At 45.4% G+C, this 23,823-nt stretch overlaps 1 protein-coding gene across 1 annotated transcript in view; it reads left to right on the top strand.

Moving 5' to 3' along the window:
* Positions 1 to 22,211, top strand: part of IL23R (interleukin 23 receptor) — a 777,663-nt gene extending 755,452 nt beyond the window's left edge. The window contains exon 16 of the mRNA XM_069641944.1: positions 19,857 to 22,211. Within this exon, the coding sequence (XP_069498045.1) occupies positions 19,857 to 20,411 (555 nt within the window). The 3' untranslated portion in view covers positions 20,412 to 22,211. The remainder of the gene's footprint in view (positions 1 to 19,856) is intronic.
* The last annotated feature ends 1,612 nt before the right edge of the window (positions 22,212 to 23,823 follow it).

The following is a 23,823-nucleotide window of genomic DNA, read 5'->3' as shown; positions in this document are numbered from 1 at the left end:
AAAAACGAAAGAAACATTGTGTGTAACAATCACGCTACAAGAATGCAAGATCTGATGATCTCCATCGATGGAACTGTCCTGAAACGTACCTCGAGCATCTGAGTGACATCAACGGTAGTCGTCAATACGTTGGACTCCTCAGCATCTCCCTGAAAGACAGTACTTGAATTATTTTGGATAACAATAATTATAACTGAAAACAAAGACTAGAGGACGAGTACAAGGGTGTACCATTAGGTAAAATAATTACACGATAAATTAAAACTATTGATTTACATGCCTAAAACAAGTCAGTGGCAGAATAGCCAAGTAAGATTACCCGATAGGCGCTTGAAGTGGCTGATGACTGCAATAACGACACGGATGGAGAATCTTCCGCCTTCATATTGAGTGGATACATAAATGGGGAAATTATTGTTAGCTAATGCTACACACTACCGCAAGGCCGAGAGATAAATACGTAAACTTGACTCACCAGTGGAGGGATGTGGACGAATAGAGTGGGAATAGCGGTTGAGAGCAATTTTCGCCTCGCTCGCGGTGTGTTCTTCTTTATTAGCAATGATGTGGAGTACAAGTCTGAGCTAAAGTGCCTGCTGCAGATGCGGTATCGATCACCCCTCTTGTCCGCAAAGACTTCTAGGACTCTACTTTCAAGCTCAGACGGTGGATATCCGCAATATCGGACCCATTCTCTTATCTGATCTATTGTCTTAGGGAAAACATGCATTATAGTACCTTCAGATTTATTATGGGTCTTCGAAGGGCAACCGCCAATGGAACAGGCAGGCATTGTGGAAAGTTCTGAAAAGTAAAGATCAACAATTCTCAATGAATACAATTTGTGTTAAAAAATTAAATGACACATAAAAGGTCCAATGCAAGGCTCGTTTTGGTTCTTGTAACTATACACGTTATTCACATGCAGATAAGTATTTGAATAACTTTAAAAAAATAGAAAAATAATTTGACTAAACTCAGAACATGTGACTAGTTCCTTGCATGTACTGTCTTGAACGAAAAGAAAACATGGATGCAATTTGATGACTACTAGCAAATCGATATAAATTAAAAAATTGGACGCAAAATGATTATGGTACATGGCCTTACCTTGACGAACAAACAGTTAGATGCAGGGATCAGAGTAGTTTCTTGTCGTAGAATAGGGAGCAGTTCACAGGTTGCAAACTGACGAGTTTGCTCAAAGTGGTCACGGAAGTTCACAGAGACGAAGAGCAGATAACCAGCACCTTCACGGGTTGACTAGCAAAGCGCAAAGAAGTTCTCATTCGAAATATGAAGTGGGTTATAAAGAATTCGAAACAGGGGTGTGTTTGTGAATGAATGACGTGTATATGTCGTGGCATTATGCGGTTTGCAGGGGGCCGTCCAGCGTGAGGGGGGATGCTTGGCAGGAGACACGGGGTCTGGAGGTAGACATGGGAACAACAACCCATGCTCTATAGACCACTTTGAAGTGTACATGGTCTTTGGCACCTCTTGGCCTTTATCGCTCCCTGACAGCTCCACTTGCCAGCGCAAGTACCCCGGTGCGAACTGCCTTTGATAGGGCGGGGGGTGGATTGGGGCGGTGGTCGTGCAGACAAGACACAGGAAGACTCGTGAATGGAGACACACTTATGTGGATTGCAGGGGGCCGTCCAGCGTGAGGGGGGATGCTTGGCAGGAGACACGGGGTCTGGAGGTAGACATGGGAACAACAACCCATGCTCTATAGACCACTTTGAAGTGTACATGGTCTTTGGCACCTCTTGGCCTTTATCGCTCCCTGACAGCTCCACTTGCCAGCGCAAGTACCCCGGTGCGAACTGCCTTTGATAGGGCGGGGGGTGGATTGGGGCGGTGGTCGTGCAGACAAGACACAGGAAGACTTGTGAATGGAGACACACTTATGTGGATTGCAGGGGGCCGTCCAGCGTGAGGGGGGATGCTTGGCAGGAGACACGGGGTCTGGAGGTAGACATGGGAACAACAACCCATGCTCTATAGACCACTTTGAAGTGTACATGGTCTTTGGCACCTCTTGGCCTTTATCGCTCCCTGACAGCTCCACTTGCCAGCGCAAGTACCCCGGTGCGAACTGCCTTTGATAGGGCGGGGGGTGGATTGGGGCGGTGGTCGTGCAGACAAGACTCGTTTGCCGCAGGGCCTCACCAAGGAGAGGCCATCTAACTGCATGTAAGAGGCAGGCTGAAGGATCTAGTACATGGAAGGCAGGGGGGTGAGTTTATAAATACCTCAGCCTCCCAGGAGAATATATGGGTGCAGTTCACCCTGGAGACCCTGGATGCCTAGGCAGTTAGTCAGCAGCAGGCTGGCCTGTGGTGACAAGGCGGCACGGGCCAGAGGGGGTCATCTCTGTACCCGGTGCCCAAAAGGATGATTTATTATGATCAACCATATTGATTATTTACCTATAACCATGTTTTGTGTCAATAAAATCCAACGGCCTTCCTTTTATTGCCAACGCTTGAACAAAGTGGTGTGGTAAGTATTTTTGGGGGAGGAGGCAAGGCCGGGAGGCTTCATGCCAACCCGCAAAATAACATATGTATGTCTGCTGCATATGGGTTCAACGGTTATGTGGATTGAAGGTGGGCGGCCTGCGTGAGGGAGGATGCTGGCCGGAGACATGTGGTGTGACAAGACAGGGCACAGGAAGACTATTCAATGGAGACACACTAGATTCATTTAAAAAATCAAAACAACCATTGTTAAAATATATGTTGGGTTTTATTTTAGATCTTAATTTCAATTGAACATAAATAATAAACATTACACATTGTAAAGTTGCGGTTGCAGCACATCCATGGAAAATCCGCGGTATTGTCCACTGTCGCTGGGGAAATGTTGTCTAATGGCAAGTACCGCACAGGCAGGTATTACTCTCCGAACGCGGTGTCCGAGCCTCCCGTGAAGCCACCAAGTGAAGCAACGATAGGCCACCAGCCTGTACCACCTGTGAAAATGAAAGATGCAAACTGTATTAAAATGACAAAACTTTCTTATCACTGTCGATTCAGGTAAAAAATGTCATTCTGCTTTGAAAAAAATTCTATCTAGAAAATGCACAACATGGAACCAATTTACATGCATTCGAATGATGAGACGACCATGAAATAGTAGTGGCATCACTGACATCACAACCAGAGTATACTTACTCGTTACTCGGATTACGCGGACGAACAGTGCCGCAAAGTTCGTGCATAAGCACCATCATCATCCTCAACACTGTCCGTGAGAGGCAGGCTTCCCTGAACTCTGGCAGCTCGGTGATGCATTGCGGACTTGGCTCGCCTTCCGAAATGTAGGCCAAGCACCCGGAATTTTCACGGCAGCAGCAGTTCTCCTCCTCAGTTGGCATTAGCTCGCACCGATTGCACGTGCACCAGGTGGAGACGCCGTCCATGCGACATGGTCCAGGCTCTTCATCCGTTGACTGGTCCTCCCAACTGCCGTCCGAATCCCCATCGTTTTCGCGTGCTTGCCTTTCCAGTAGTTCTTCCTCGGTGTACTCGGGCTCGTACATATACGGCATTATTGTAGCCATTGTGTGGTAAAGAAAGTAAAATAATTTATAGCGGTGGTACTGGTATCTGTTCACACGGGCTACAATCAACGAAGGTAGCTGACCAGAGCACAGAAACGAGTCACAGAATACTCAAAGTAACACACAGAGAGTAATGGAATCGAAAATCTGCTGCTGTGTGTTGTGAAACGGTGTGTTTATACTTATTGAGGAAAGAGGCGTCCTGCCATTTCCATGGTGACAGTTCATTAGCTGAGGCGCAGCGATTGTTGACACGAAACGTGCTTTGGCGTTGGGAAATGGGCGGTACGCGTCTGCTGATGTCAGGCTCAGGGGCGGGGGATTTGATTTAGTGCCGCAAAAGCAGGTGAGCCAGGGCGATGCGGCAAGTGATAGGATTATCAGAAAATGGCGGCTGATTTCGAGTGCGTTAATGGACGAAAAGTCGGGTAAGGTCCATAGGAAAGTTTTCTACGATCGACCGAGTTATGCTTAAAAACACATGGCCGAACCGTAGGGACAATAAAAAAAAAGTCCCGGAACTATCCTTTAAACAGAATCCAACGGCTTGGGCCCTCTTTATAGAAAAGCTGTTTGCCAGTATTGCCTTACTCAAACGCTTTCCAGAGTCATGGTTATCGGCAATTGTAGTACCCATCCATAAGAAAGGCAGCTTGGTCCTCCGTGATAACTATCGACCGATTGCTCTGCTAGATTCGATCGGGAAGATTTTTGGTCCCCAGCTCTGACTGAATCTAGCTCAATGGGCTCAATCAGCCAGTATCATTGACGTACGGCAAACAGGTTTCACAAAAGGTGTAAGTGCGGATGTTAATCTTGTGCTACTTACCACTCTCAAACTTACAGCCCAGAAAGCAGGGTCCAATCTACACTTAGCATTTATCAATATAAAGCAGGCCTTCGATTGTATAAATCGAAGCCTGCCTTGGAATAAACTAAGAAAGTGGAATTGTCCATCAAATATTCTTGATCCTATAATTGCTCTTCATTCAAATACAACAATTCGGGTACGCCTTAACAGAAGTGGGGAATTATCTGATCCTATTCCGATGGCAAGGGGAGTCAAGCAGGGTTGTCCTCTTGCCGCTGACTTGTTCAAACTATTGTTGGCAGACTTACCAAACCATCTTGGACAGGTAAATTGCTTTTCTCCAAGGCTCAGTTGAGTCCCGGTATTATGTATTGCTTACGCCGACGACCTTGTACTGATTGATAGAACCCAAATTGCTCTGCAAAGGCTTCTCGCTTCTTTATATGAATACCTTTCGATCAATTAGCTCACAATTAACACAGGAAAAACAAAAATTGTGTCTATTGGTGCCGTTTCGAATAAAAAGGCCAGAGTGTTCAGATATGCTGTAGGCGGCCAATTTCTTGACACTGTTGACTCTATAAAATATCTGGGTGTGCAGTTCAATAATTCCATCTGAGAACAGCATTGGGTGAAAGACTTAAAATTAAAAACCACAATATTGGCTCTCCAAGCAGCAAAAATAAACAAATGCTCCGGCAAATTCTCTTTATTACCGGTCCTGACTTTCTACTTGCAAAAGGTAGTTCCTATTCTAACTTTCGGAGCTGAAGCCAGTTGGAAGATCAGTGAGCAAACCTGGAATATTCTTGAAGGGCGATTCTGGCGCAACGTTCTCAAACTACCACAATGTGTTTCAATGACAACTTTACGACACAAATTGTCATTGAACTCCTTATATAGTAACATGGTTTGGAAATCAATCACGCTAATGCGAAAAATGAGTGTTAAAAGACCAATTCTCGCTTATCAAATATTTAACAAAAATCATGTTGACGATAATGCTACCTTATTGGACACGTGGTGCCTTAGAGTGCATGCCTGGGTAGATGCTGCGGACATTTCTGAGTATCATCTCTTAACTAGACCACAACATGCAAAAAACAAATTTGAAACCTGGACTTGGATCGGCAATATAGCCAAACGGGAAAAACTGCCATCAACTAACTGGTTAGGTATTGCACAAAACAAACTAAATAACCAGTCGTTTTATCTTCTACGCTGCCCATCTCGCTATTATCGCAAGCAATTCCTCAGATTTCGTTTGAATATCTTAAAATCTAAGGAAATATTATGGCAATGAAAAGATAAGTCGATAAAAGACAACTTATGTTGTTTTTGTTCTTCGTCAGTTGAATCGTTAAAACATCTGGTTACTGAGTGTGAGAAAACCAGTGTTTCCCGAGATGTACACCTTGGACAATTTGCTCCTTTAGACGCTGATATGACTGAATGGTGGTTTAAGATCTCATCTGGTAACAATGTAAAATACGTCTGTGCGCTGGTGAATTACTTAGATGATTTACTGAAACATCCAACCTGAGCAGTGTACAATATGTATTGATTTTATCACACTTTGCAATGGTAATATCCTTTAGTTTGACCTGACTATCTTGTTTTATTCTTTCTATATGTGAGTTGGTTGAAACTTTATTCTCCTTTTTCCTCTTTCGTCGTTGAAATTGTTTCTTCTTTTTTCTTTTGACCTCATGAATGCACTGGAGGCACTGAAACGTTATCTGAGTTTGTTGATGTGTATTTGAAACAAAAGTTTTTACGTTATGTTAAAACTGTAGATCTTTTTAAAAAAAAAGAAATTTAAAAAAAAATTAAAAAAATCTTTCACATACTGTACCAGGACAGACCCTCCTTTTAACTCTAGTGAGTCTAGATCTCTTTTTAGAATTTCTGGGAAAAAGGTTTGGATCTCTACATACCCCATAGGAAGTCATGTGTATTTATACCAAGCAGATTTATAAATAAATGCAAACAAATACTGACTTTCAGAGTAGACATGTATGGAGAAAAAAACAGAACACAAATCAACAACAGTAAAGTAAGTGGATGACGCTGGAATGCAAGACAGGATGGTAGCTGGGTTGATGACCACAGGGAAGGATGGCAGGACAGCAGCCTTAATGGTGCGCATGTCTTGGATAGAACCATAGACCTCTTAAACTGGTTTCTTGGTGGGCAGAATCGGTGTGTTTCAGGGACTGTGCGTTGGCATGATAATTCCCTGTTCGAGTAGGAATTCTATAACTGTGTGTATACTTTCCTCAGCCTGCCTAGAATTGGGGTACTGAGCCATTCAAGGCAGGTGTCTGACTGGGTTTAGTGTAATTTGGACCGACTCACCATTGATCATATAGCCCACATCATTTGCATGGGTGAAACATAATTTATCAGGGATCCCGTCAAACAATCCATGTTGCAATGAGGAAGATTAGGTCTGGTCTCCTGGGATCGGATGGGGGTTTTCCTGTAACACAGCCAAAACCTTTAGTTGCCTATGGACTGGGCTATCGAGAAAAATGCCATCAGGGTAACAATCGGTGGAGCATCGCATTTTACACAATAGTTATAACCCAAACATATTAACATGAGAACACAAACTCGAAAAGAAGGCATGTTTGTCATAGATAGGACCCAATGTAATAACAGTAAGCAGTGGGGACACAGGGTGAGATATGGGCATGCCTCCAATACCTAAAGCATTGACTATTTCATATGAATGCATAATATGTGGAAATTCAGAGGCTTTTAAAGCTGAGGGTGATTCTCCAGTGTCCACCAGACATGAAAGCTTTTGACCAGAAATAGGACAATCAACATAAGGAGCAGCAAGATTAAGTGGAATGAATGGCACAACAAATTCACGGACTCCTTGGCAATCCTAATGAGCATTATGTGGTGATGGTGGAGGATACTGCCAGACTGATCGGTTAGCTGACCGCCTCGCCCGTCATACTGTGGTCTATTCGAACGCTCAGACTTCCAGTGCCCAAACTCCTTGCAGTAGTTGCACTGGTCATTATATACATTCATGCTATATCTTCCATTACCATTTCCCTGTTCCCTTTGTTGGGAGGGGCTCTTTCCCTTCCCATTCCTCGTCCTTGCCCCCCTAAAACCTCCCCTTCTTTGGGAAGGCTGCAACTGCTGAATTTGTGAAGCCATAAGCTTTGCTTCAGTTCTTCCCTTTTGTCTTTCCACCTTCTCATGAAAGTATTGTGCAGCTAACACAACCTTTGTCAGATTCTTTCCTTCCCAGACATTCAATATCTATTTGAAACCTTTAACCACCTTCGGTTGTAGAGCCATAACAAACTTTGACATTACAGCCTGGGGAACCACAACAGTTGCTTTGATAATTCCTGAATATTGCTCAAAACATTGTTTCAATTGTTTCACCCTTATTCACCCTTAGCCTGCTTGCAGGTGTTAATCATGGCCCAATCAGTCTTTTCAGGGACAGATCATCTGTACTAATCTGTTAGTAAATGCCTTTAAACCATCGGTGGGAGGGGTTCTTGCTCTGGCCAGTTACAATGCTGTTTAGGTTATGCAAAGGCACCGGTAGGGAGAGCAGCTGTCAGCATTTGGTTTAGATTGGCACAAGTCAGTCTGTAACAATCGATGTTGAAATGCATCTCCTCTTGGAAATTAACAGTATCCTCTCGAATCTTGGGGACATTTTGACAATGTAGAAGAGATTGGTTGCACTCCATGGAGCATGCACTGTAACTATGTAGTTCCTCCTCTTGGGAGTTGCCTGAGAGTTTTCTCAGAACCTTTATTGCCCCTTTTTCTCTATATTTCTTTTCCAGCTCTCTAAGTTCACTTAAAAGCTTTTCATTTACTATTTTCTTAGTTCTGGCTAGTTGAGATCCCAATGCTAGAAAGTGGGTCTCTTAACATGTTTGAGGCAAAGATGTAGTCTATTCTGGGGTATACTGCGTGTTTGTGAAAAGAAGGAGTACTCTTTCCCTGTTGCGTGGGTGTCTCGCCAGGTGTCAAATAGCCCCAGGTTAGTTATTTCTTGTTTATGCTTCTCAGATGCCTGCACTCCCTGAGATTGTCCCCCTCTTGAGTGGTCCAGATTTTTGTCAATTAGCATATTTAAATCCCCACCTAGAATAATGTCCACTCTGGCAAAATGTGAAAAGTATGGGAAACGCTCTATTTTTCAACCTGAATCTGTCCTTCGATAATACATGTGTTTCTTTGATTAGTGCTATGTCTGGCTCTGGGTCCTTAAGGAGATGATGCATGCTCCCCTTTTAAGGGACGCGTTGAGCCCTTGTATGTTCAAAGAAATAACTTTCATCATTTTGGAGGATGGATTTTTTGCATCACTTCTCCTGTCTCTGCTTCCCCATGCTTATTTACATTAAAGGACCTCATCCCTCCCCCTTCCATTACAATCCCCCCTTATTATAGTAATGGTTCTTAAGTGACCTCCTGCTTAAAGCCTGGAATTCAGATTGCTTTGGTTTTTGCCTCTTATGGGATGTTTGTTGCGCCGGAATTTCAATATTGAAAATCTTACAGCCCTGTTCCAGGTTATTATCTGTTTCTCTGGCTCTCCAGTTCAAACTGAAAACCCATCTGGAAAGTCCACTTATGCTTCACTTCATCGTGCAATAGTTTGAAGGTGATCGGCTTCGATTGTCTGCATTTTTTAATGTGGGATGTGGAGAGGCAGAGTGATCCCAATGGTCAGAGCTTGGACAGAGAAGGAAGATGTGCCCAATCCGGTGCAGTTGTAGCATGTGAGTTTGTCTTGGAGGAATTCCGGTCCGATGTTGTGGATGGCACAGTGAGTGATGCACATGGCTCTAAAGGTAGTTTGTTGACCAATAGGGACCCAGTGGAGCACTCCTAGTGTAGGGCTGATGAGTTCCCTTGGAGGGAGACCAATGAGCAGGCGGGCCGCAGTGTTTTGGATTCTTTGCAGTTTCCTTAGCTTGAATGCGGTGCGCCTACATAAAGGCATTTTGCATAGTCTAAGGGGGAGATGATGATGGAGATGATGGCAGAGATTCTGTGGATAGGTGAGGTATGGGAAGATATGCCCTGGGGGTGTGTGGGTGGAAGGAACAGGTTCTGGATATGGAGTTGATGTGTTGGGATAAATCCATGTTCAGCGCGCTTCCAAGGTTTTTCACTGAGGTGGAGTTTGCCGGGTGCGGGGTGGGCCTCGAGAGAGAGGCCAGGAGGTAGGTTGGGGAAGGTGTGCAGTTTTTCTGCAGACTAGGATTTCTGATTTCTCTGGGTTGAGGATGATGTGTTGGTTGGTATCCAGTGGTCAATATCCGAGAAGCATGATGACAGATCTGGAGCGGTCGAGCCCAGTGATATGGGGATTTTAAGGATGATCTGGGTATCATCTGCAAAGTTGCAGGAGGTGAGGTTGTGGGAGCGGATGAGTGCAGGAGTGGGTTCAGATAGATGTTGCAGAGGAGGGTAGATAGGGATGTACTACTGATTGGGATGTAGAGGTGAAAGAGTGGAGCATCAAGGATGAAGGAGGAGATCCAAGTGAGAGCAGTGTCTTTGGTTCCTAAAGAGTGTAGCCTGTCTAGGAGAATGGTGTGGTCAATGGTATTGAAGGGTGCATAGAGGTCAAGGAGAATGAGTATGGCGCATCCTTCAGCATCTGTTGTTCTTTTTAGGTCACCCCAAATGGACACTTGGGATGGCTTCATTCCTCAGAGGGGCCTGAAGCCAGATTGGGCAGGGTCAAGGAGGTTGTTGGCTTCAGTGATGTGGCCGAGTTGCCTGTATGTTGTGCAGTCCATGAGTTTGGCCATGAAGCAGGAGTTGGATATTAGCCAGTAGTTCTGGGGAAGAAGCATAGGTTTTTAAAGGAGGGGTTTGATGTAGGAAGTTTTTAAGGCTTCCGGGAAGATTCTTCGATGTTAGGGATTTGTTAAGGATGGAGTGTGCAGTACTGCCTGCACAGGTTGAGGTTAGGATGTTTTGAAGAGGGTGGGTGGGCAAGAGTCCTCAGGGAATCCTGATGGGCGGATTTGTGCTGAAGCAAGAGGAACTCCTGGAGTGAGATTGAGGAGCAACAGGGAATGTGAGCTGGGCAGGGAACGGACAGATGCATTTATTTATTTTTTATTTATTACATTTGTTACTCGCCCAGACCCGTGGGTATCACGGCGAAATTACAGGAGAATTATCACATTTTTATACATTGTTACAGTTACAGTCATATAAACATATTTTATGCTATGTTACAGTTACAGTCATATAATCAACTTTCTTGTACTATCTTCCAATCGGTCAAGTAGTGAGTCGCAGTTCATTTAAAACACTAGATACAGGCCTAAAGGAAACATGTGGGCCATAGGAACTACATTAGTATTTTGGTTCAGTGAAAAAAAGTGGAGAGCCAGGACGTTCTGGTGCTGGAGTGGAATGGAGACTAGCAGAGGTTAATATTTGTTGAATAACCAAGTTTTCAGTGCTTTTTTTAATCCTAGTAGGGTGTCCTCATTTTTAATGCTGATAGGTAGTGCATTCCAGTGCGACAGGGCTAGGACATTGAAGCTACTTCCACCTGCTCTATTGTATTTGTATTGTGGTACTTCCAAGAGGGCCAGTTTATTGGATCTAAGTGTCCTATAGGAGGTTTTTTCTTGATGGCGTTATTGAGGTAGCTAGGCGCTTTGTTTGTGATGCATTATTTCTATTCTATTTCTATGATGCCAGAATGCCTGTCGATAGCGATGTTGTGAAAATGTTCTGAAAAGGCATCACATAGGAATTGGGAGTTGGGTGGAGGGGGTTTGAACAACCTGGCGATTTGAATTCAGAGATGATTCTATGTAGTTGCTTCTTTGGGTTGCGAGAATTAAAGATTCTGTCCCATATTGTTTTTTATGATTTCCAATCTGTAGGCCTTTCTTGGTCTTGCCAGGGGGGTTTTGTTTTGAGGGGTTGGGTTGATTCTCCAGGTCAATCCCAGATAGTGCTTGAGGATTTTCTATAGATTTGAGGTTGATGGTGTAGCACCTGGGTGTGGGGCCTGAAAGTTTCCAGAGAGTTCCAACTACTCATCGACAACAATATCATCAAGAGAGTGAGTGGCCCATGCAATGGGTGTCACCATTGGTGGTGATGCCTAAAGATAAGGGTCGATTGAAACTCTGCGTGGACATGCGTATGCCGAACACGGCAATAGAGATGGAAAGGCATTCCGATCCCAGCATAGAGGACATGATCATTAGGCGGAACCAGGCAGTGCACTTTTCTAAGCTTGACCACAATCAGGGTTATCACCAGCTGGTCACCCACCCTGATTCTAGGCCCATCACGAACTTCACAATGCACAAAGGGCACTTCCGCTACCAGAGATTACATTTTGCAATATCGTCTGTTGAAATATTCCAAGAAACAATCCGTCGACTGATCTCCGAGTGGTGGCCGCTTTCAACTATAGCAATGATATCTTGGTCTTTCGGCACATCCTAAGACTAGCATGACACAGTGCTGGTGCAGGTCTGTGAGATCCTAGAAACTTTGGGCCTCACCCTGAATGGGGCCAAGCACAACCTCATCAAGCCCTGCCTGAAGTTCTTTGGGCATATCTTTTCCGATAAGGGGATGATGGCTGACCCAGACAAGATAAGCGCCATAGTAAATGTATCCCCACCGACAGACATACCCGAAATCAGGTAATTCCTGGGTATGGCAGGGTACTGTACCTAATATCTACCCAGCTATGCCATGCTCACAGATCCTCTATGAAACCTGCCCAAGAAGGACGTACCATTCGAGTGGAGTGACGAGTGAAAAGACGCATTACAGACTATAAAGAATGAACTGGTTACCAGCCGCAGACTAGCTTACTTTGACCCCATGTAGGAAACAGAGATTACAGTGGATGCCAGCCCGGTGGGTCTGGGAGAAATCTTGCCCCAGAGCAAATTGGTGCAAGAACCCAGACAATGCATCGTTGCCTGTGCCAGCAGAGCCATATCTCTCAAGCGGAAAGGGAGATCCTGGTGACAGTATGGGCATGCAAGAAGTTTCATCACTTTGTCATCAGCCACCTATTCTCCCTTGTCACTGACCATCAAGCACTCATATTGCTATTTGGCAACCCAAAGACCAGGATGCCACCACAGATAGAGAGATGGGCCATCAGGCTACAGGAGTATGACTTCTAGATTGTTCACAAAACGGGGAGAAGGCAAATCCAGCAGACCGTCTATCCAGACACCCGGAAGATCAAGCAAAAGACACCCTCGAAAGAGAGGCCAAACAGTGCATTCAATATCTGTCAGAGAATGCGCTGCCACTCAACGCTCACCCAGGCAACATTTACAGACAAGAGCAGAATGGACCCCACCATTAAGGCTGCAGTTCAACTCACCAACACAAACAGGTGGATGAAGCACAGACAAGAGCTGCAACAAGGCAAAGCAGTGGCCATGAAAGAGATTGAGAGGATGGCTAAAATACAGGGTGAGCTAGCCACAACTGAGCAAGGAATTCTGCTGAGAGGGAATCGCCTGGTAGTACCCAAAGCACTACGAAAGACTGTGGTTAACCTTGCTCATGAGGGTCACAAGAGGCTGGCAAACATGAAATCAAGTGTGGTTCCCCTACATGGACGTAATAGTGGATGACATACTAACAAACTGCCACACGCGTCAGAGTACAGCAACAAACAAAGCCCCGTGCCCACTAAGAATTGTCCCACTCAAAAAAGGGCCATGGCAATGAGTAGCGATAGATTTCTATGGACCCCTAGATGAAGGAGGACACTTACTGGTAGCCATGGATGAATATTTGCGGTTCCCAGTGGTGAAGTTGGTCCAATCTACAGCGTTCCATAACGTGGTGGTGGTCCTAGCCGATCTATTCAGCGAGTGGGTCATACCGAATGTTGTGAAGACAGAAAATGGGCCCCTATTGCAAGGCCATTAATTCAGGAAGTTTGGAACACATTTAGAATTCCAACACCTGAAAATGACACCCCTCTGGCTTCAAGTGAATGGGATGGTGGAGTAATTAATGTCCATCATCAAGAAGACCCACCAGAAAGCGTTAGTTGATCAGGTGCCATTCCCACAAGCCTTGTGCCAAATTTTAAGAAGCTATCAGAGCACACCCCATGAGGCCACCGGGAAACCCCGACAGATATAATGACCAGATACAAGCCCCAAACTCAGCTGCTGCAGTTTGAGAACTAGACAGAGGAACAAGACGCAGAAATTCGGGAGCGAGATGCAGACAGAAAGAGGAAAGTGAATAGATGGGATGACCAATGAAGAGGAGTGGGGGAGCCACCGCTACCCATGGGAGAGCAAGTTCTGGTACGCCAGAGCAAACAGAGAAAGACAGACATGAGGTATGACCCCGAACCCTTTCAAGTAACGGAAGTAAAGGGTTCTATGGTCACTGTGGCAAGGGAAGGACAGAACATAACCCGGAATGCCTCCTTCTTTAGCAGACTGCAGTATCGGAGGCTGATGCCTGGTAACCACCCAAAGGAATGGAAGAGAGAACAAAGATAATGGAGGGAACACCAGAAGAGAGAGCAACAGAACTATCAGCAGAATAACTAGCAGACACAGATGAAGGAGGATCAGGAGAGACTTGTGAATCCCCCGGGCGGGCCTATCTGGTCAGCCGGAAACTGCTGCGACTCATTGAACAAATGTGATTCCATGGGGACTCAGTTCCCGCTGCCTGACATCCCCGGCTGCCGGGTTTTGTAATATCCCAGTGGCACCAGGATATCAGGCAGTGGAAAAACAGTGTTACAAGGTCAGTGGCAACCCGCTGGTAGCACAGACGGGTAACCGCAGACCTCGTAATGAGGCCCCATGATGTCTTGGATGGGCGCCTGTATGGGCTAGGGATTAGAGATAAAGCACTACAATGACCCATTTTTTTTCGTCAAAGCCGAGGCAAGTTGTCAGCCTCCTGAACCCACTGTTAGGGAGAATTCTCATAAAAGTGCTAATTCCCTTCACCTTAGAGACCCCCAGCAACTTTGATGGATTTTGAGGACTTGATTTTTTTACCTGGAAAGAGTGTGAGCCTTTTTTCTCACTCTTTCATGTATTTTTTATGTGTGTTTTACATTTGTGTTCTTTGTCTTTGGAGTTTTAAGATAACTCCATAGGCATCTTTTCATGTGTGTTACACAGCACCCTCAGTGCAGTCACACAGGGATGTATTTTGAAAGGTCCTTCTAGTGTTTGTCTCTGCGCACCAAACCAGGTTTTGTCCCTTTGTTCGTGTGCCTTTGGCGGACTTCAGAACTGAAGACCGCCTCTGGGGTCTGAGTGTCTGGGGTGGGCAGGAAGTGAGGGAAGTGCCGGAAACTCCCTGTGCTTAGTCTCCTAGGAGACCCAAATGCACTCTGGAGTGATTGGCTGGCTGACTGTCCGGTAAGGACAGCCACCCTGCTGGGTGAGTGACAGCTAGGCTGGAATGAATGGGAGAAAACTGTTTAAAAGGTGAGTCTCTAGGACTGGAAAGCAGAGTCGACCACTGGAACGAAAGAACCGAAGACGAGCTGGAAGAGGACGGCTGCTGCAACTCCTGGACCGTTGGTTTGCCCGGTGAAGCCCTGCTGCAGGTCCGAATTGCCAAATTCCATTCAACAGAGAAGCTTCTTCGACGATCCCCTGCAGTGCAGGAGTCCCCCAACATCCTCCCGACTGAGACTCAGGAACAGCGAGATCTGCAGGACCTGCCAGGAACCACGACTTCAGAAACATTTGTTTCTTCATACAAAGGTACTGTGCCAACCCGATTGAGAGAACGCCACTCTTGCGGTGAAAGTTTGTGAAACTTTCCCAATTTACAGGCCTAATCAGCTTGTGACCCATCATATGATCCTTTTTTGCCTAAACTACTTCTAAGAACTTTCGCAACGACTTTAGCATTTGATACCAGAACTGCTCTTTCCTATCCAGAACACTAGCCCATTGACTTTGGCCTGGCCTATTGACTTGAATTGACCTCAAGAGTTTACTTGAACCACTGTGATTGAAACTCCTCTCTGTATGCTCACATTCACTCTTGAGATAAGCCTGGCTGCTCAGCTTGCTACCAAATACTGTGTGGTACAGACGTATATACGAAAGGTTGGCTTGGCTAACACCTGTAGTCCTAATTGTGTGTAGTGGTCCCAGAGGGTACTGCCTGCAATTCTACCTAACACTCACCCAGCCACATATCTTTCCCGAGCATCACCATTCACAGTGCACCACCTGGTTCCACCGCGATCAGTACTGTGACATGTTTGCCACTAACTGTAAATGCCAACTATGCCTACTACCCTACCACCCTAGATAATATACTTGTAATATCAGCTGTGTTGTAAGAGCTGCCCTCCCACTCATCATCATACTTGCAACCTTTGGCTCTCCAGATGTTTTGAACTACAACTCCCATCAGCTCTAGCCAGCACAGCCAATGGTGAGTGTCATAGGAGTTGTAGCCCAAAGGATCTCGAGACAGGTTGCAGGCACTGGATCTATTGTATGCATGTAAGCAATACGGGTGAACAGCTCTCAATTGTTTCCTCAAGCTATGCTCCAACTCAATTAATACCCACCTTAACAAAGAAAATAACCTATGGGATTCCCCTAGGCCAACGTTTTTTGTCCTACAGGTCAATATGGTTGTGTAGTTTTTGCAACCCACACAGTGCCCCACCTCTTTCATAGGTCAATCATTTATTTGTATTTTCCCTTGCTAATGTGCATTGTTTATGTGCATTGTACAACATCATTTACAAAGTTTCCTTTGTGTATTTCAGCAAGAATATTTCATCAGGTCCATACTTCATTGATATTTATAAGCTAATACATTTAATAAACTGGAACAAGTTATTTTCGTTGTTAGATGTGATAACCCAGAACGTCTTTCTTTTTCAATACAACCTCTCTACTCACGCAGTCATAATACTATCCTTCACGTAAAAGAACACTCTTCAACTCTTCTTAGTCACTCTATAATTTCAGAATAAGATGCAGCTGGGTATAGCCAAATTACGGCCCTCATTGCAGCAACATGAGCAATATTCAAGTCTTCCTCCACCATTCATGACTCCAAATTTGAGGTCGTATTACCCATATCCTGAGCATTAACATAAATAAACTTTCATAAAATGCCATTGCCTCTTTTGTAACCCTTCTGATGATTTTCAGCACTTCATTCTGCACCTTGTGTATTTCAGATCTTGACATAATGCCCGATTCGAAGTTCCCCTTTGTTAAAATTGTCCCCATGGCCTTTTATTCTTCAACGCCAAGGCAGAAAAGATGTGATAGCAAACTTCTGTAGCACATGGTCTTTGATCTTCCATAAAACACTGCACGTTACTTCCTAAATTACCTCAGAATAAATGAGGGAGGGGGTCAACCAACTTTCCTTTGGCCCAACAACTTCTCTCTCTGGCAAATCAGCAGGACAGCTGCACCCCAGCGATGCATGTAAATTGGCTACATTGTGTAGTTACCTAGATCCCCACTAAATGTTCTCCGGAATGTTGGCTCATGAGTTTGAGTGAGGGAACATTTGATTCCATGAATGATTCTGCATGAGGTTTCCTTGTGTTTTTCTTTGTAGTTTTAATTGTTTTAGATTTCTATTTCCGTTTTTAGAGTTTTTCATATTATAATTCAAAGTGTATTTGCACTGTTTTTGATGCAATTTATCACATCTAATGCATTTTCTTTAAGCGGGACTCTGGTGCCAAGTTTGCACTTTATGAAGTGTTTTTAATCAAATTAAAATAGAATGAATGTGAGTGCCCACAACAGACTCCCCTGGCCCTCTTTTCTGTTGAACATTTGATGTATGTTGATGGATTCACCCAAGGGGCACATGGCGTATTAATACATTTAAAGATAACAATAATATGAATATGTATTCATAAATAAGTCAGCACCCCTGCCCCTCGCTCCTCTTCTGCATACCTCCCACGCACCACACACGCCTATATGGACTAGCCTTACTACTTACAAAACAGACAAGCCATACATCCACCACAAGAACAAACTTCTGCAAACTGACAAACACCCCAAACACTGGACGTTGCCCCTCCGAAACACACTAACCCCAGTGCACCCAATCAAAGCATTCTCAGAAAGCTGATGTGCACAGATGCCGGTTTCTCCAGGTTCTGCAAGCACCAACAGAAGAGCACAACCTCTATCCTATCCCTCACTAACCTAGCCCACCCACTTCCTTATAGACCTGAGTGAGCACCCGGAGACCATGCAAATGGTAGCGGTGTACGGAATAAATTAACATGACATAACATAAAAACCCAAGTGCTTGGAAAGGTTTCCTCCAAATGGCAATTGAAACGTGTTGTTTGTGGGTGTTGGGGGAAGGGCTATAGTGTGCACAAAAATTGTGGAATGGACCAATGGAGTGGGGTCACCTGTTGCCTAGTGTTATGCCACCGTCCATGCTCTCCTGTCCAGTCACAGGATGCCGAGCTTAACAGTGCAAAGTCTTACAGTGTATATTCATCTGCGTATGTGCATTTACCAATAGCGATACTTCTGGTTATTATGCCGAAATGTAAATGTGGATACATCGTCTACCCTTAGAAATAAGCTATTTAATGAAGCAGTTCCATACAATGTAGCTAAAAACGAAATGAAAGAAAAATATGCTCAATCTGTTTTAGGAGATGGAAGCCAGATTTTACAGGAGTTCATGTTTGAGAGCAAAGTGACGCAACATATTTTAATTTGGTAATTTAGTAGTTGTTACCCAAGTCTGTGACAAAAAGTATGAGGGAATGGGTGTGAAATAAGTGTTTGCGTAGTTATGATCAGGGTGGAATACTGGATGCCTTGGGGTGCAATTTATTTTTAAAGGTGACAGGGCATGTCCAAGAGCACTCCCTTCACTTGTGGGAATACATGTTCTGTAGATATCGTCTGTAGTTTGAGGCTAGAACATCATTTGACCTCCACTGTTCCTGCTCAAACCCCTTATCAAGTTGTATTTACCATATGCAGTATTTTCAACATGGTGATGGCAGAGTGGCAGAATAGCAACTTCCAGGAAAGCCAATGCGTGTTAATTCGTAGCACCTGCCACGTTGTCGTGAATATTATTTTAATGAACAGAGCACACATTTACATCAATTTGGTGACTATTCATCACCCTATTTCACATTTTACAGAGTAACCAAATAGATATTGCTTATAAAAAGGCATTGGATGCGCACATCATCAATCATATGCTTTGCGAACGCTTCTATAGTAGTGCAACTACTTCTCAAGATGTGGCAACAACGTCTAATTTCAACATTTCACATTATTTAAAGTTGCTCTTATGCAGAGTGATTCTTATGTGAATCCGTTTACCAAGCCACCTTATTTACCGCCCAGCTATGTTTCCAAGAATCGCTTTTTAGTTTGGATTGTGTCTGAATAAACATCATAGCCATAATAGAATGTCAATCATGTATCTTACTACCATGCTATTTCCGTACTACCAGTAACATTGAACTAACACACCTGGTTCTAAACTAATCAGTATAAAAACAACAGTAATGCTTTTCCAAAATGGCACCCACCATAGATTCTTCTATTAGTTCTCCTTTAGTTTCTAGACTAATGTTGCTTCAGCAATAACATGTGATTATGCTTCATGACACACCACTGAAACGGCTGCTGCAGTACCATTCTGGACGAAAAGAACAATCTGTCAAGGTTACAATTGTGGGGATATTGGAATGTTGACTAGCGAACATAACAAGAAGCAAAGTTGAGATACTTAAATGAACAGTTAACTGTGGAAGTGGGCGGAGCCTATTATGATTTTTTATTGGAATTCAGGACATGCACACTTGCTCTTAGTAGATAAGCGGTTGAACCCATATTTGAAAATGCAGTTCCATTGATTAGAATAACCTCAGAAGTCTCAGTGTAATGGCCCTCCTCCATGTGCTTACAGAGAGAAAAATGTTCTAAGCATGTTTACATATGAAAACATATCTAACAAAAGGGAATGGGCTAACGAGTTCAGGAAAAACAAAGGAACATTTTGGGGTAAGAGGTGGAAAGCAGTAAAGTCACAAATATAGGTCCATGTAAGCTGCAAAGGGGATAAAAAATAAAAAAAACAGTCCAACCAAGTGGAGAAAGACTTTATTGCAAATGACGTTTTTCAAAAAGACGCTTTGCCCAGCGCCTCCAAAACGTCAGGCTAGCTTGAAGTAGCCGGCAGATATTTTGTGTAGCCACAAGGGAAGCCTTTGGCGCGGCGCTTCAATTTCTACAAGTCATGGCAGAGGGGTGCACTCTACTCATACTTAGACACAAATGGGTGGCCACACTGGTACAGACTAACACAGGGCGATAGAAAAAAATGAACGACACATATTCTATAACAAATGTAGCATGTTAATTGCGCTACCACAATACAACCATTTACAACTGAAGCTATTGATTTTATCGTTTTCAGAAAAGATTTGAATTCGTCACTTCGAGTTCGTTGCTGCTCCCCTTGGTTGAAGAAACGCTGGTTACAGAGGTTCACGAGACCTTACCGGAGGAGGAAACTAGAGTCACTGGGGATAAAAACCAATACAGAGAAGACGTCACATGCATCCTTGGCTATCTGGGGAACGGTGGCCACTCTGGTAATGTGGGCACTGATCCGCCTCAACCTGGCTCTGGGTACAAACCACAGATTTCCAACCCAAGTCCCACGGAAGTGGCACTCCATGCAGGGTCTCCACAGGAGTATCCAGGAAACACAGATGTGCCGGGAGCTGGCACAAGCCTTGTTTTTCTTCCATGGGATGATGGCGCTGAGAGGAACGTGTGGTCACTAGATGTGCAGTTTGACAATAACGTGCCACTGCACTTTGAAAGGAAGGACCGTCTTTTGGCTAGCATAATTCAAGACAGCGCTCTTCTCCAAGGTGGACCGGCATGGATTTTAGGATCTGCAATCAGAGAAGATCCAGAAACTAAGTCCTATTTTCCACAGACCTTTCAAATGCATGCTCAGTAAATATAATTAATTACTGACACCGTATAACACGCCATCAAATACAGCAAAAAACTGAATCATTGTCGGAAACATTTTCCAGGACGAAAAACTGAAGGACTGTGGTGAGCAAAACTGTATGCTCATTTAACAATATTTTTTAACCATGAATGTCATTAAGGTTCTATGAATTACTTTAAATATATAAACAATACCATTTTAAGAGATTGAGAGCTACTGCCAAAGCATCAAGGTTTTTCTGAGAACGGTCATATTCTGCTTCTTGTGTTGTCTTCGGTGGAGACCAATTTACATTTGTTTTGTCAAATGAAAAATAAGATGATGTTTGTTATGTTTCCTTTTAACTGCCCCATTTTCATGTATATCACATGGAAAATATGCATATCCGAAAATCCTTATGATTACATCAAAAATGTGCACAGATCCTGGTACGCACGTATTATAATGTATAATATATTCAATTTTTAGCTTGCATTCCTGTACACCCCACCTCTCATACATGAGTTTAGTTCCTGTCCACTCTATGATAAAATGGCGCCTTGGTAACCCCGGTATTGCAATTGTATAGTAGCACCCTCTTTCTACATCTTACTCCTATGTCCTGTAGGTTCTTTGTGGTCAGTGATATGGTTAACAGCTATCACCTTAGGTGGGTATCCCAATTCTGGTGGGATAGGCACTCTATCACCCTCATTCTGGGCTCAATGAATCCAGCCAAAAGACGCAGAAAAAGCATTCCCACATTTCCCTCCGGCAAATGTTGCTTCTCATCACTGGCACACATCCGGCGAGAGGAGAATCATGACGGTTCTGCTGACCGCTAGGCCATCATAAACTGCGATCTCCATGGCGACATCTTGCAACATAGCAGACCAGTCACAGTGCCGCCAACTCCTAAACACCCATTTGCGAGGCTACATTTGATCTCACAAATGATTTTCTGGTTGGGTGCTGGTGGGGAGGTGGGCAGAGAATCTCCCAATGAGCGAGCGGGAGACTTTAAAAGAAGGATAGGCGACTTTCCTGTCACTCCACCAAGTATTAAAGGCGGCACAGCACAGGAAATAAGGGGATTGTTCATGGCCCCTGTGGGTTATTTCCACGGACAATGACTGATCCATGTCCATGAGGATCACATCAGCAGGAGAATTACTGGGTAATAAGCCAAAAATATGGGGGCTCCCAGAGGGACAGAGAATGAGCGACTATGAATAGATAACAAAGAACATTGGCCCTCATTACGACCCTGGCGGAAAGCGACTGACCGGAGCGCCACAGCGTAAATAGCGTTTCCGCCATTGCACGAAGGAGCAAAGTGCGGCCCATTCCGACCCATCGGGCACGAGCACCACGGCATGGCGGAAGTGCAAAGTCCGCGATGGCGGAAATGACCCCAAAACGGCCCACACCGCCGCCGTACGGCGCCCTAGGTGCAATACCGCCACCCCTCTTAGCGGTCACCGCAGTGTGCGCCTACCGGAAAGTACGGTGGCCGGAAATATACGGAAATGGAAGTTAAAACATGGGCCCGGAACGGGAAACATCCCGGCGTACACCTATAAATACACTAAAACCACACAACCACTAAAATCACTACCCTGAAACACACCCCAACCCGTCAACCACCCTAGCGAAACCAAGAAAAATGGGAAAAGTAGCGAAGAAAGCGTGCGACCGCAAGCGGCAGGTCCACTTCTCCCGTGAGGAACTCACCGTGCTAACAGAGACCCTCCAGGAGAATGCTGCCGTCGTCTTCTGCACGCAAATGACCAGGACGGCACTTGCAAACAAGAAGGCCATATGGGCTCTGGTGGCACAGCGGGTAAGTGCGGTGGGGACCGCACCCCGCACCCCACAGCAATGCCGCAAGCGATGGGACGACCTGCGGATACGCGTCCGCAGCATACTCTCTGCCAACCGCAACATTGCCACAGCCACCGGGGGAGGTCCTGAATCACCCATCAAGTTGACCCCCTGGGAAGAAATCTGTGCCTCCACCATCGGAATGGAGAGCATAGAGGGAGTCGGAGGGATGGAGAAAGGAGTGCAGACATCCGAAGATTCAGGTAGGTGGGCCAGATAAAACAATGCCAAATCCACACAGTCCATCCATGTGAAGTACCATGCGTCCACATAGTGCAACAGAAACACATGTCCAGGAGAACGTCCACACACATCGGCCTGCAAGCGCACGTTAAAACCCACAATAAATACATAAATAATTAAAAACCCCTAATACACGCACTACACGTGCAGCAGGCACACCCTAACTGCAGGCTGCCAGACAACTGCACCCTCACTCCACACACAAATCAAAGCACCTCCAAGGCCCCGACCCAAATCACCCTCAGGTACCACCCCAATGCATGTGATACAATGCCATTCCAATTCCCACAGACCCATCAATAACCCTCGCCCTCCTTTACTCCACCACAGGGTCCGATCCAAACGACGAGCTACAGGACACCCCTACCAGCACACCTGCAAAGAGGGCCAAGACCAACGGCCAGAGACCCTCCACCTCAGCTGCACGCATCAAGACACGGCAGCAGCACAAATCAGGTGGCAGCACAGAGGAGGGAACATCAACAGGCACCCCAGCAGCCAGCATGCCCACAACACCACCACCACAGGTCCCCCCAATGGATGCCACAGAAGGCACTGCCTCTGGTGGCAGCAGCACCATAGGTGACACCCCATTGATGGCAGCATGCTCGGACACAGAAAACGGGGATGCCGAAGTCAGATCCATCCATGACCTGTCCCAATCCCCCTGTCTGTTCCATCCCGTACAACATGAGGATACCACGCAGGGGCACCCACCAGACGACGACTGGCCATCCCCCACAAGCCCTGTGGCAAGGCAACATGAGGACAACAGCCCCTCTGTGACACCCCCGCAAATGGCCATGGCCCAGCAGAGGCAACAGTCCCTCGACCAGTTGATCGAACAACAGCAGCAACTGGCCACACTCCTCAAGGACCATGCCGATGAATGTGGGGGCACTAAGGCAGACATAGAAACATCAACTGAGACACTTAGGGCAGAAATGGCGAGAGGTACAGAGACGCTAAGGGCACAAATTGAGAGAAGCACCGAGAGCCTGAGGGGGGAACTGCATGCAACGTCCAAAGACGTATGTGCCGAACTTGCCGCAGTGTGCCGTGTGCTCACTGAGCTCTCGCAAACCCTTAGGGACATGCATGGACGTGAGCAGGCAGACACATCATCCGTTGCAAGTTCCGTCCAGGGCAGCCCCCAACGTAGATCTGGGAGGAACCTGCGCTCCACAGGCAGGGGTGCCCCTGATACCCGCAGAGGGGGCATGCAATAGCGACAGCCCACTTACAATGAGCATCTCTGGACACTGGTGTTCGGGGGGGAGGTAGGAGGGTGGAGGGGGTGTGTTGGGCT

The sequence above is a fragment of the Ambystoma mexicanum genome, chromosome 1q (genome assembly GCF_040938575.1).
Source record: "Ambystoma mexicanum isolate Mex_15411 chromosome 1q, UKY_AmexF1_1, whole genome shotgun sequence".
NCBI classification, from domain to species: Eukaryota; Metazoa; Chordata; class Amphibia; order Caudata; family Ambystomatidae; genus Ambystoma; species Ambystoma mexicanum.
This window is presented reverse-complemented; position numbering and strand designations above follow the sequence as displayed.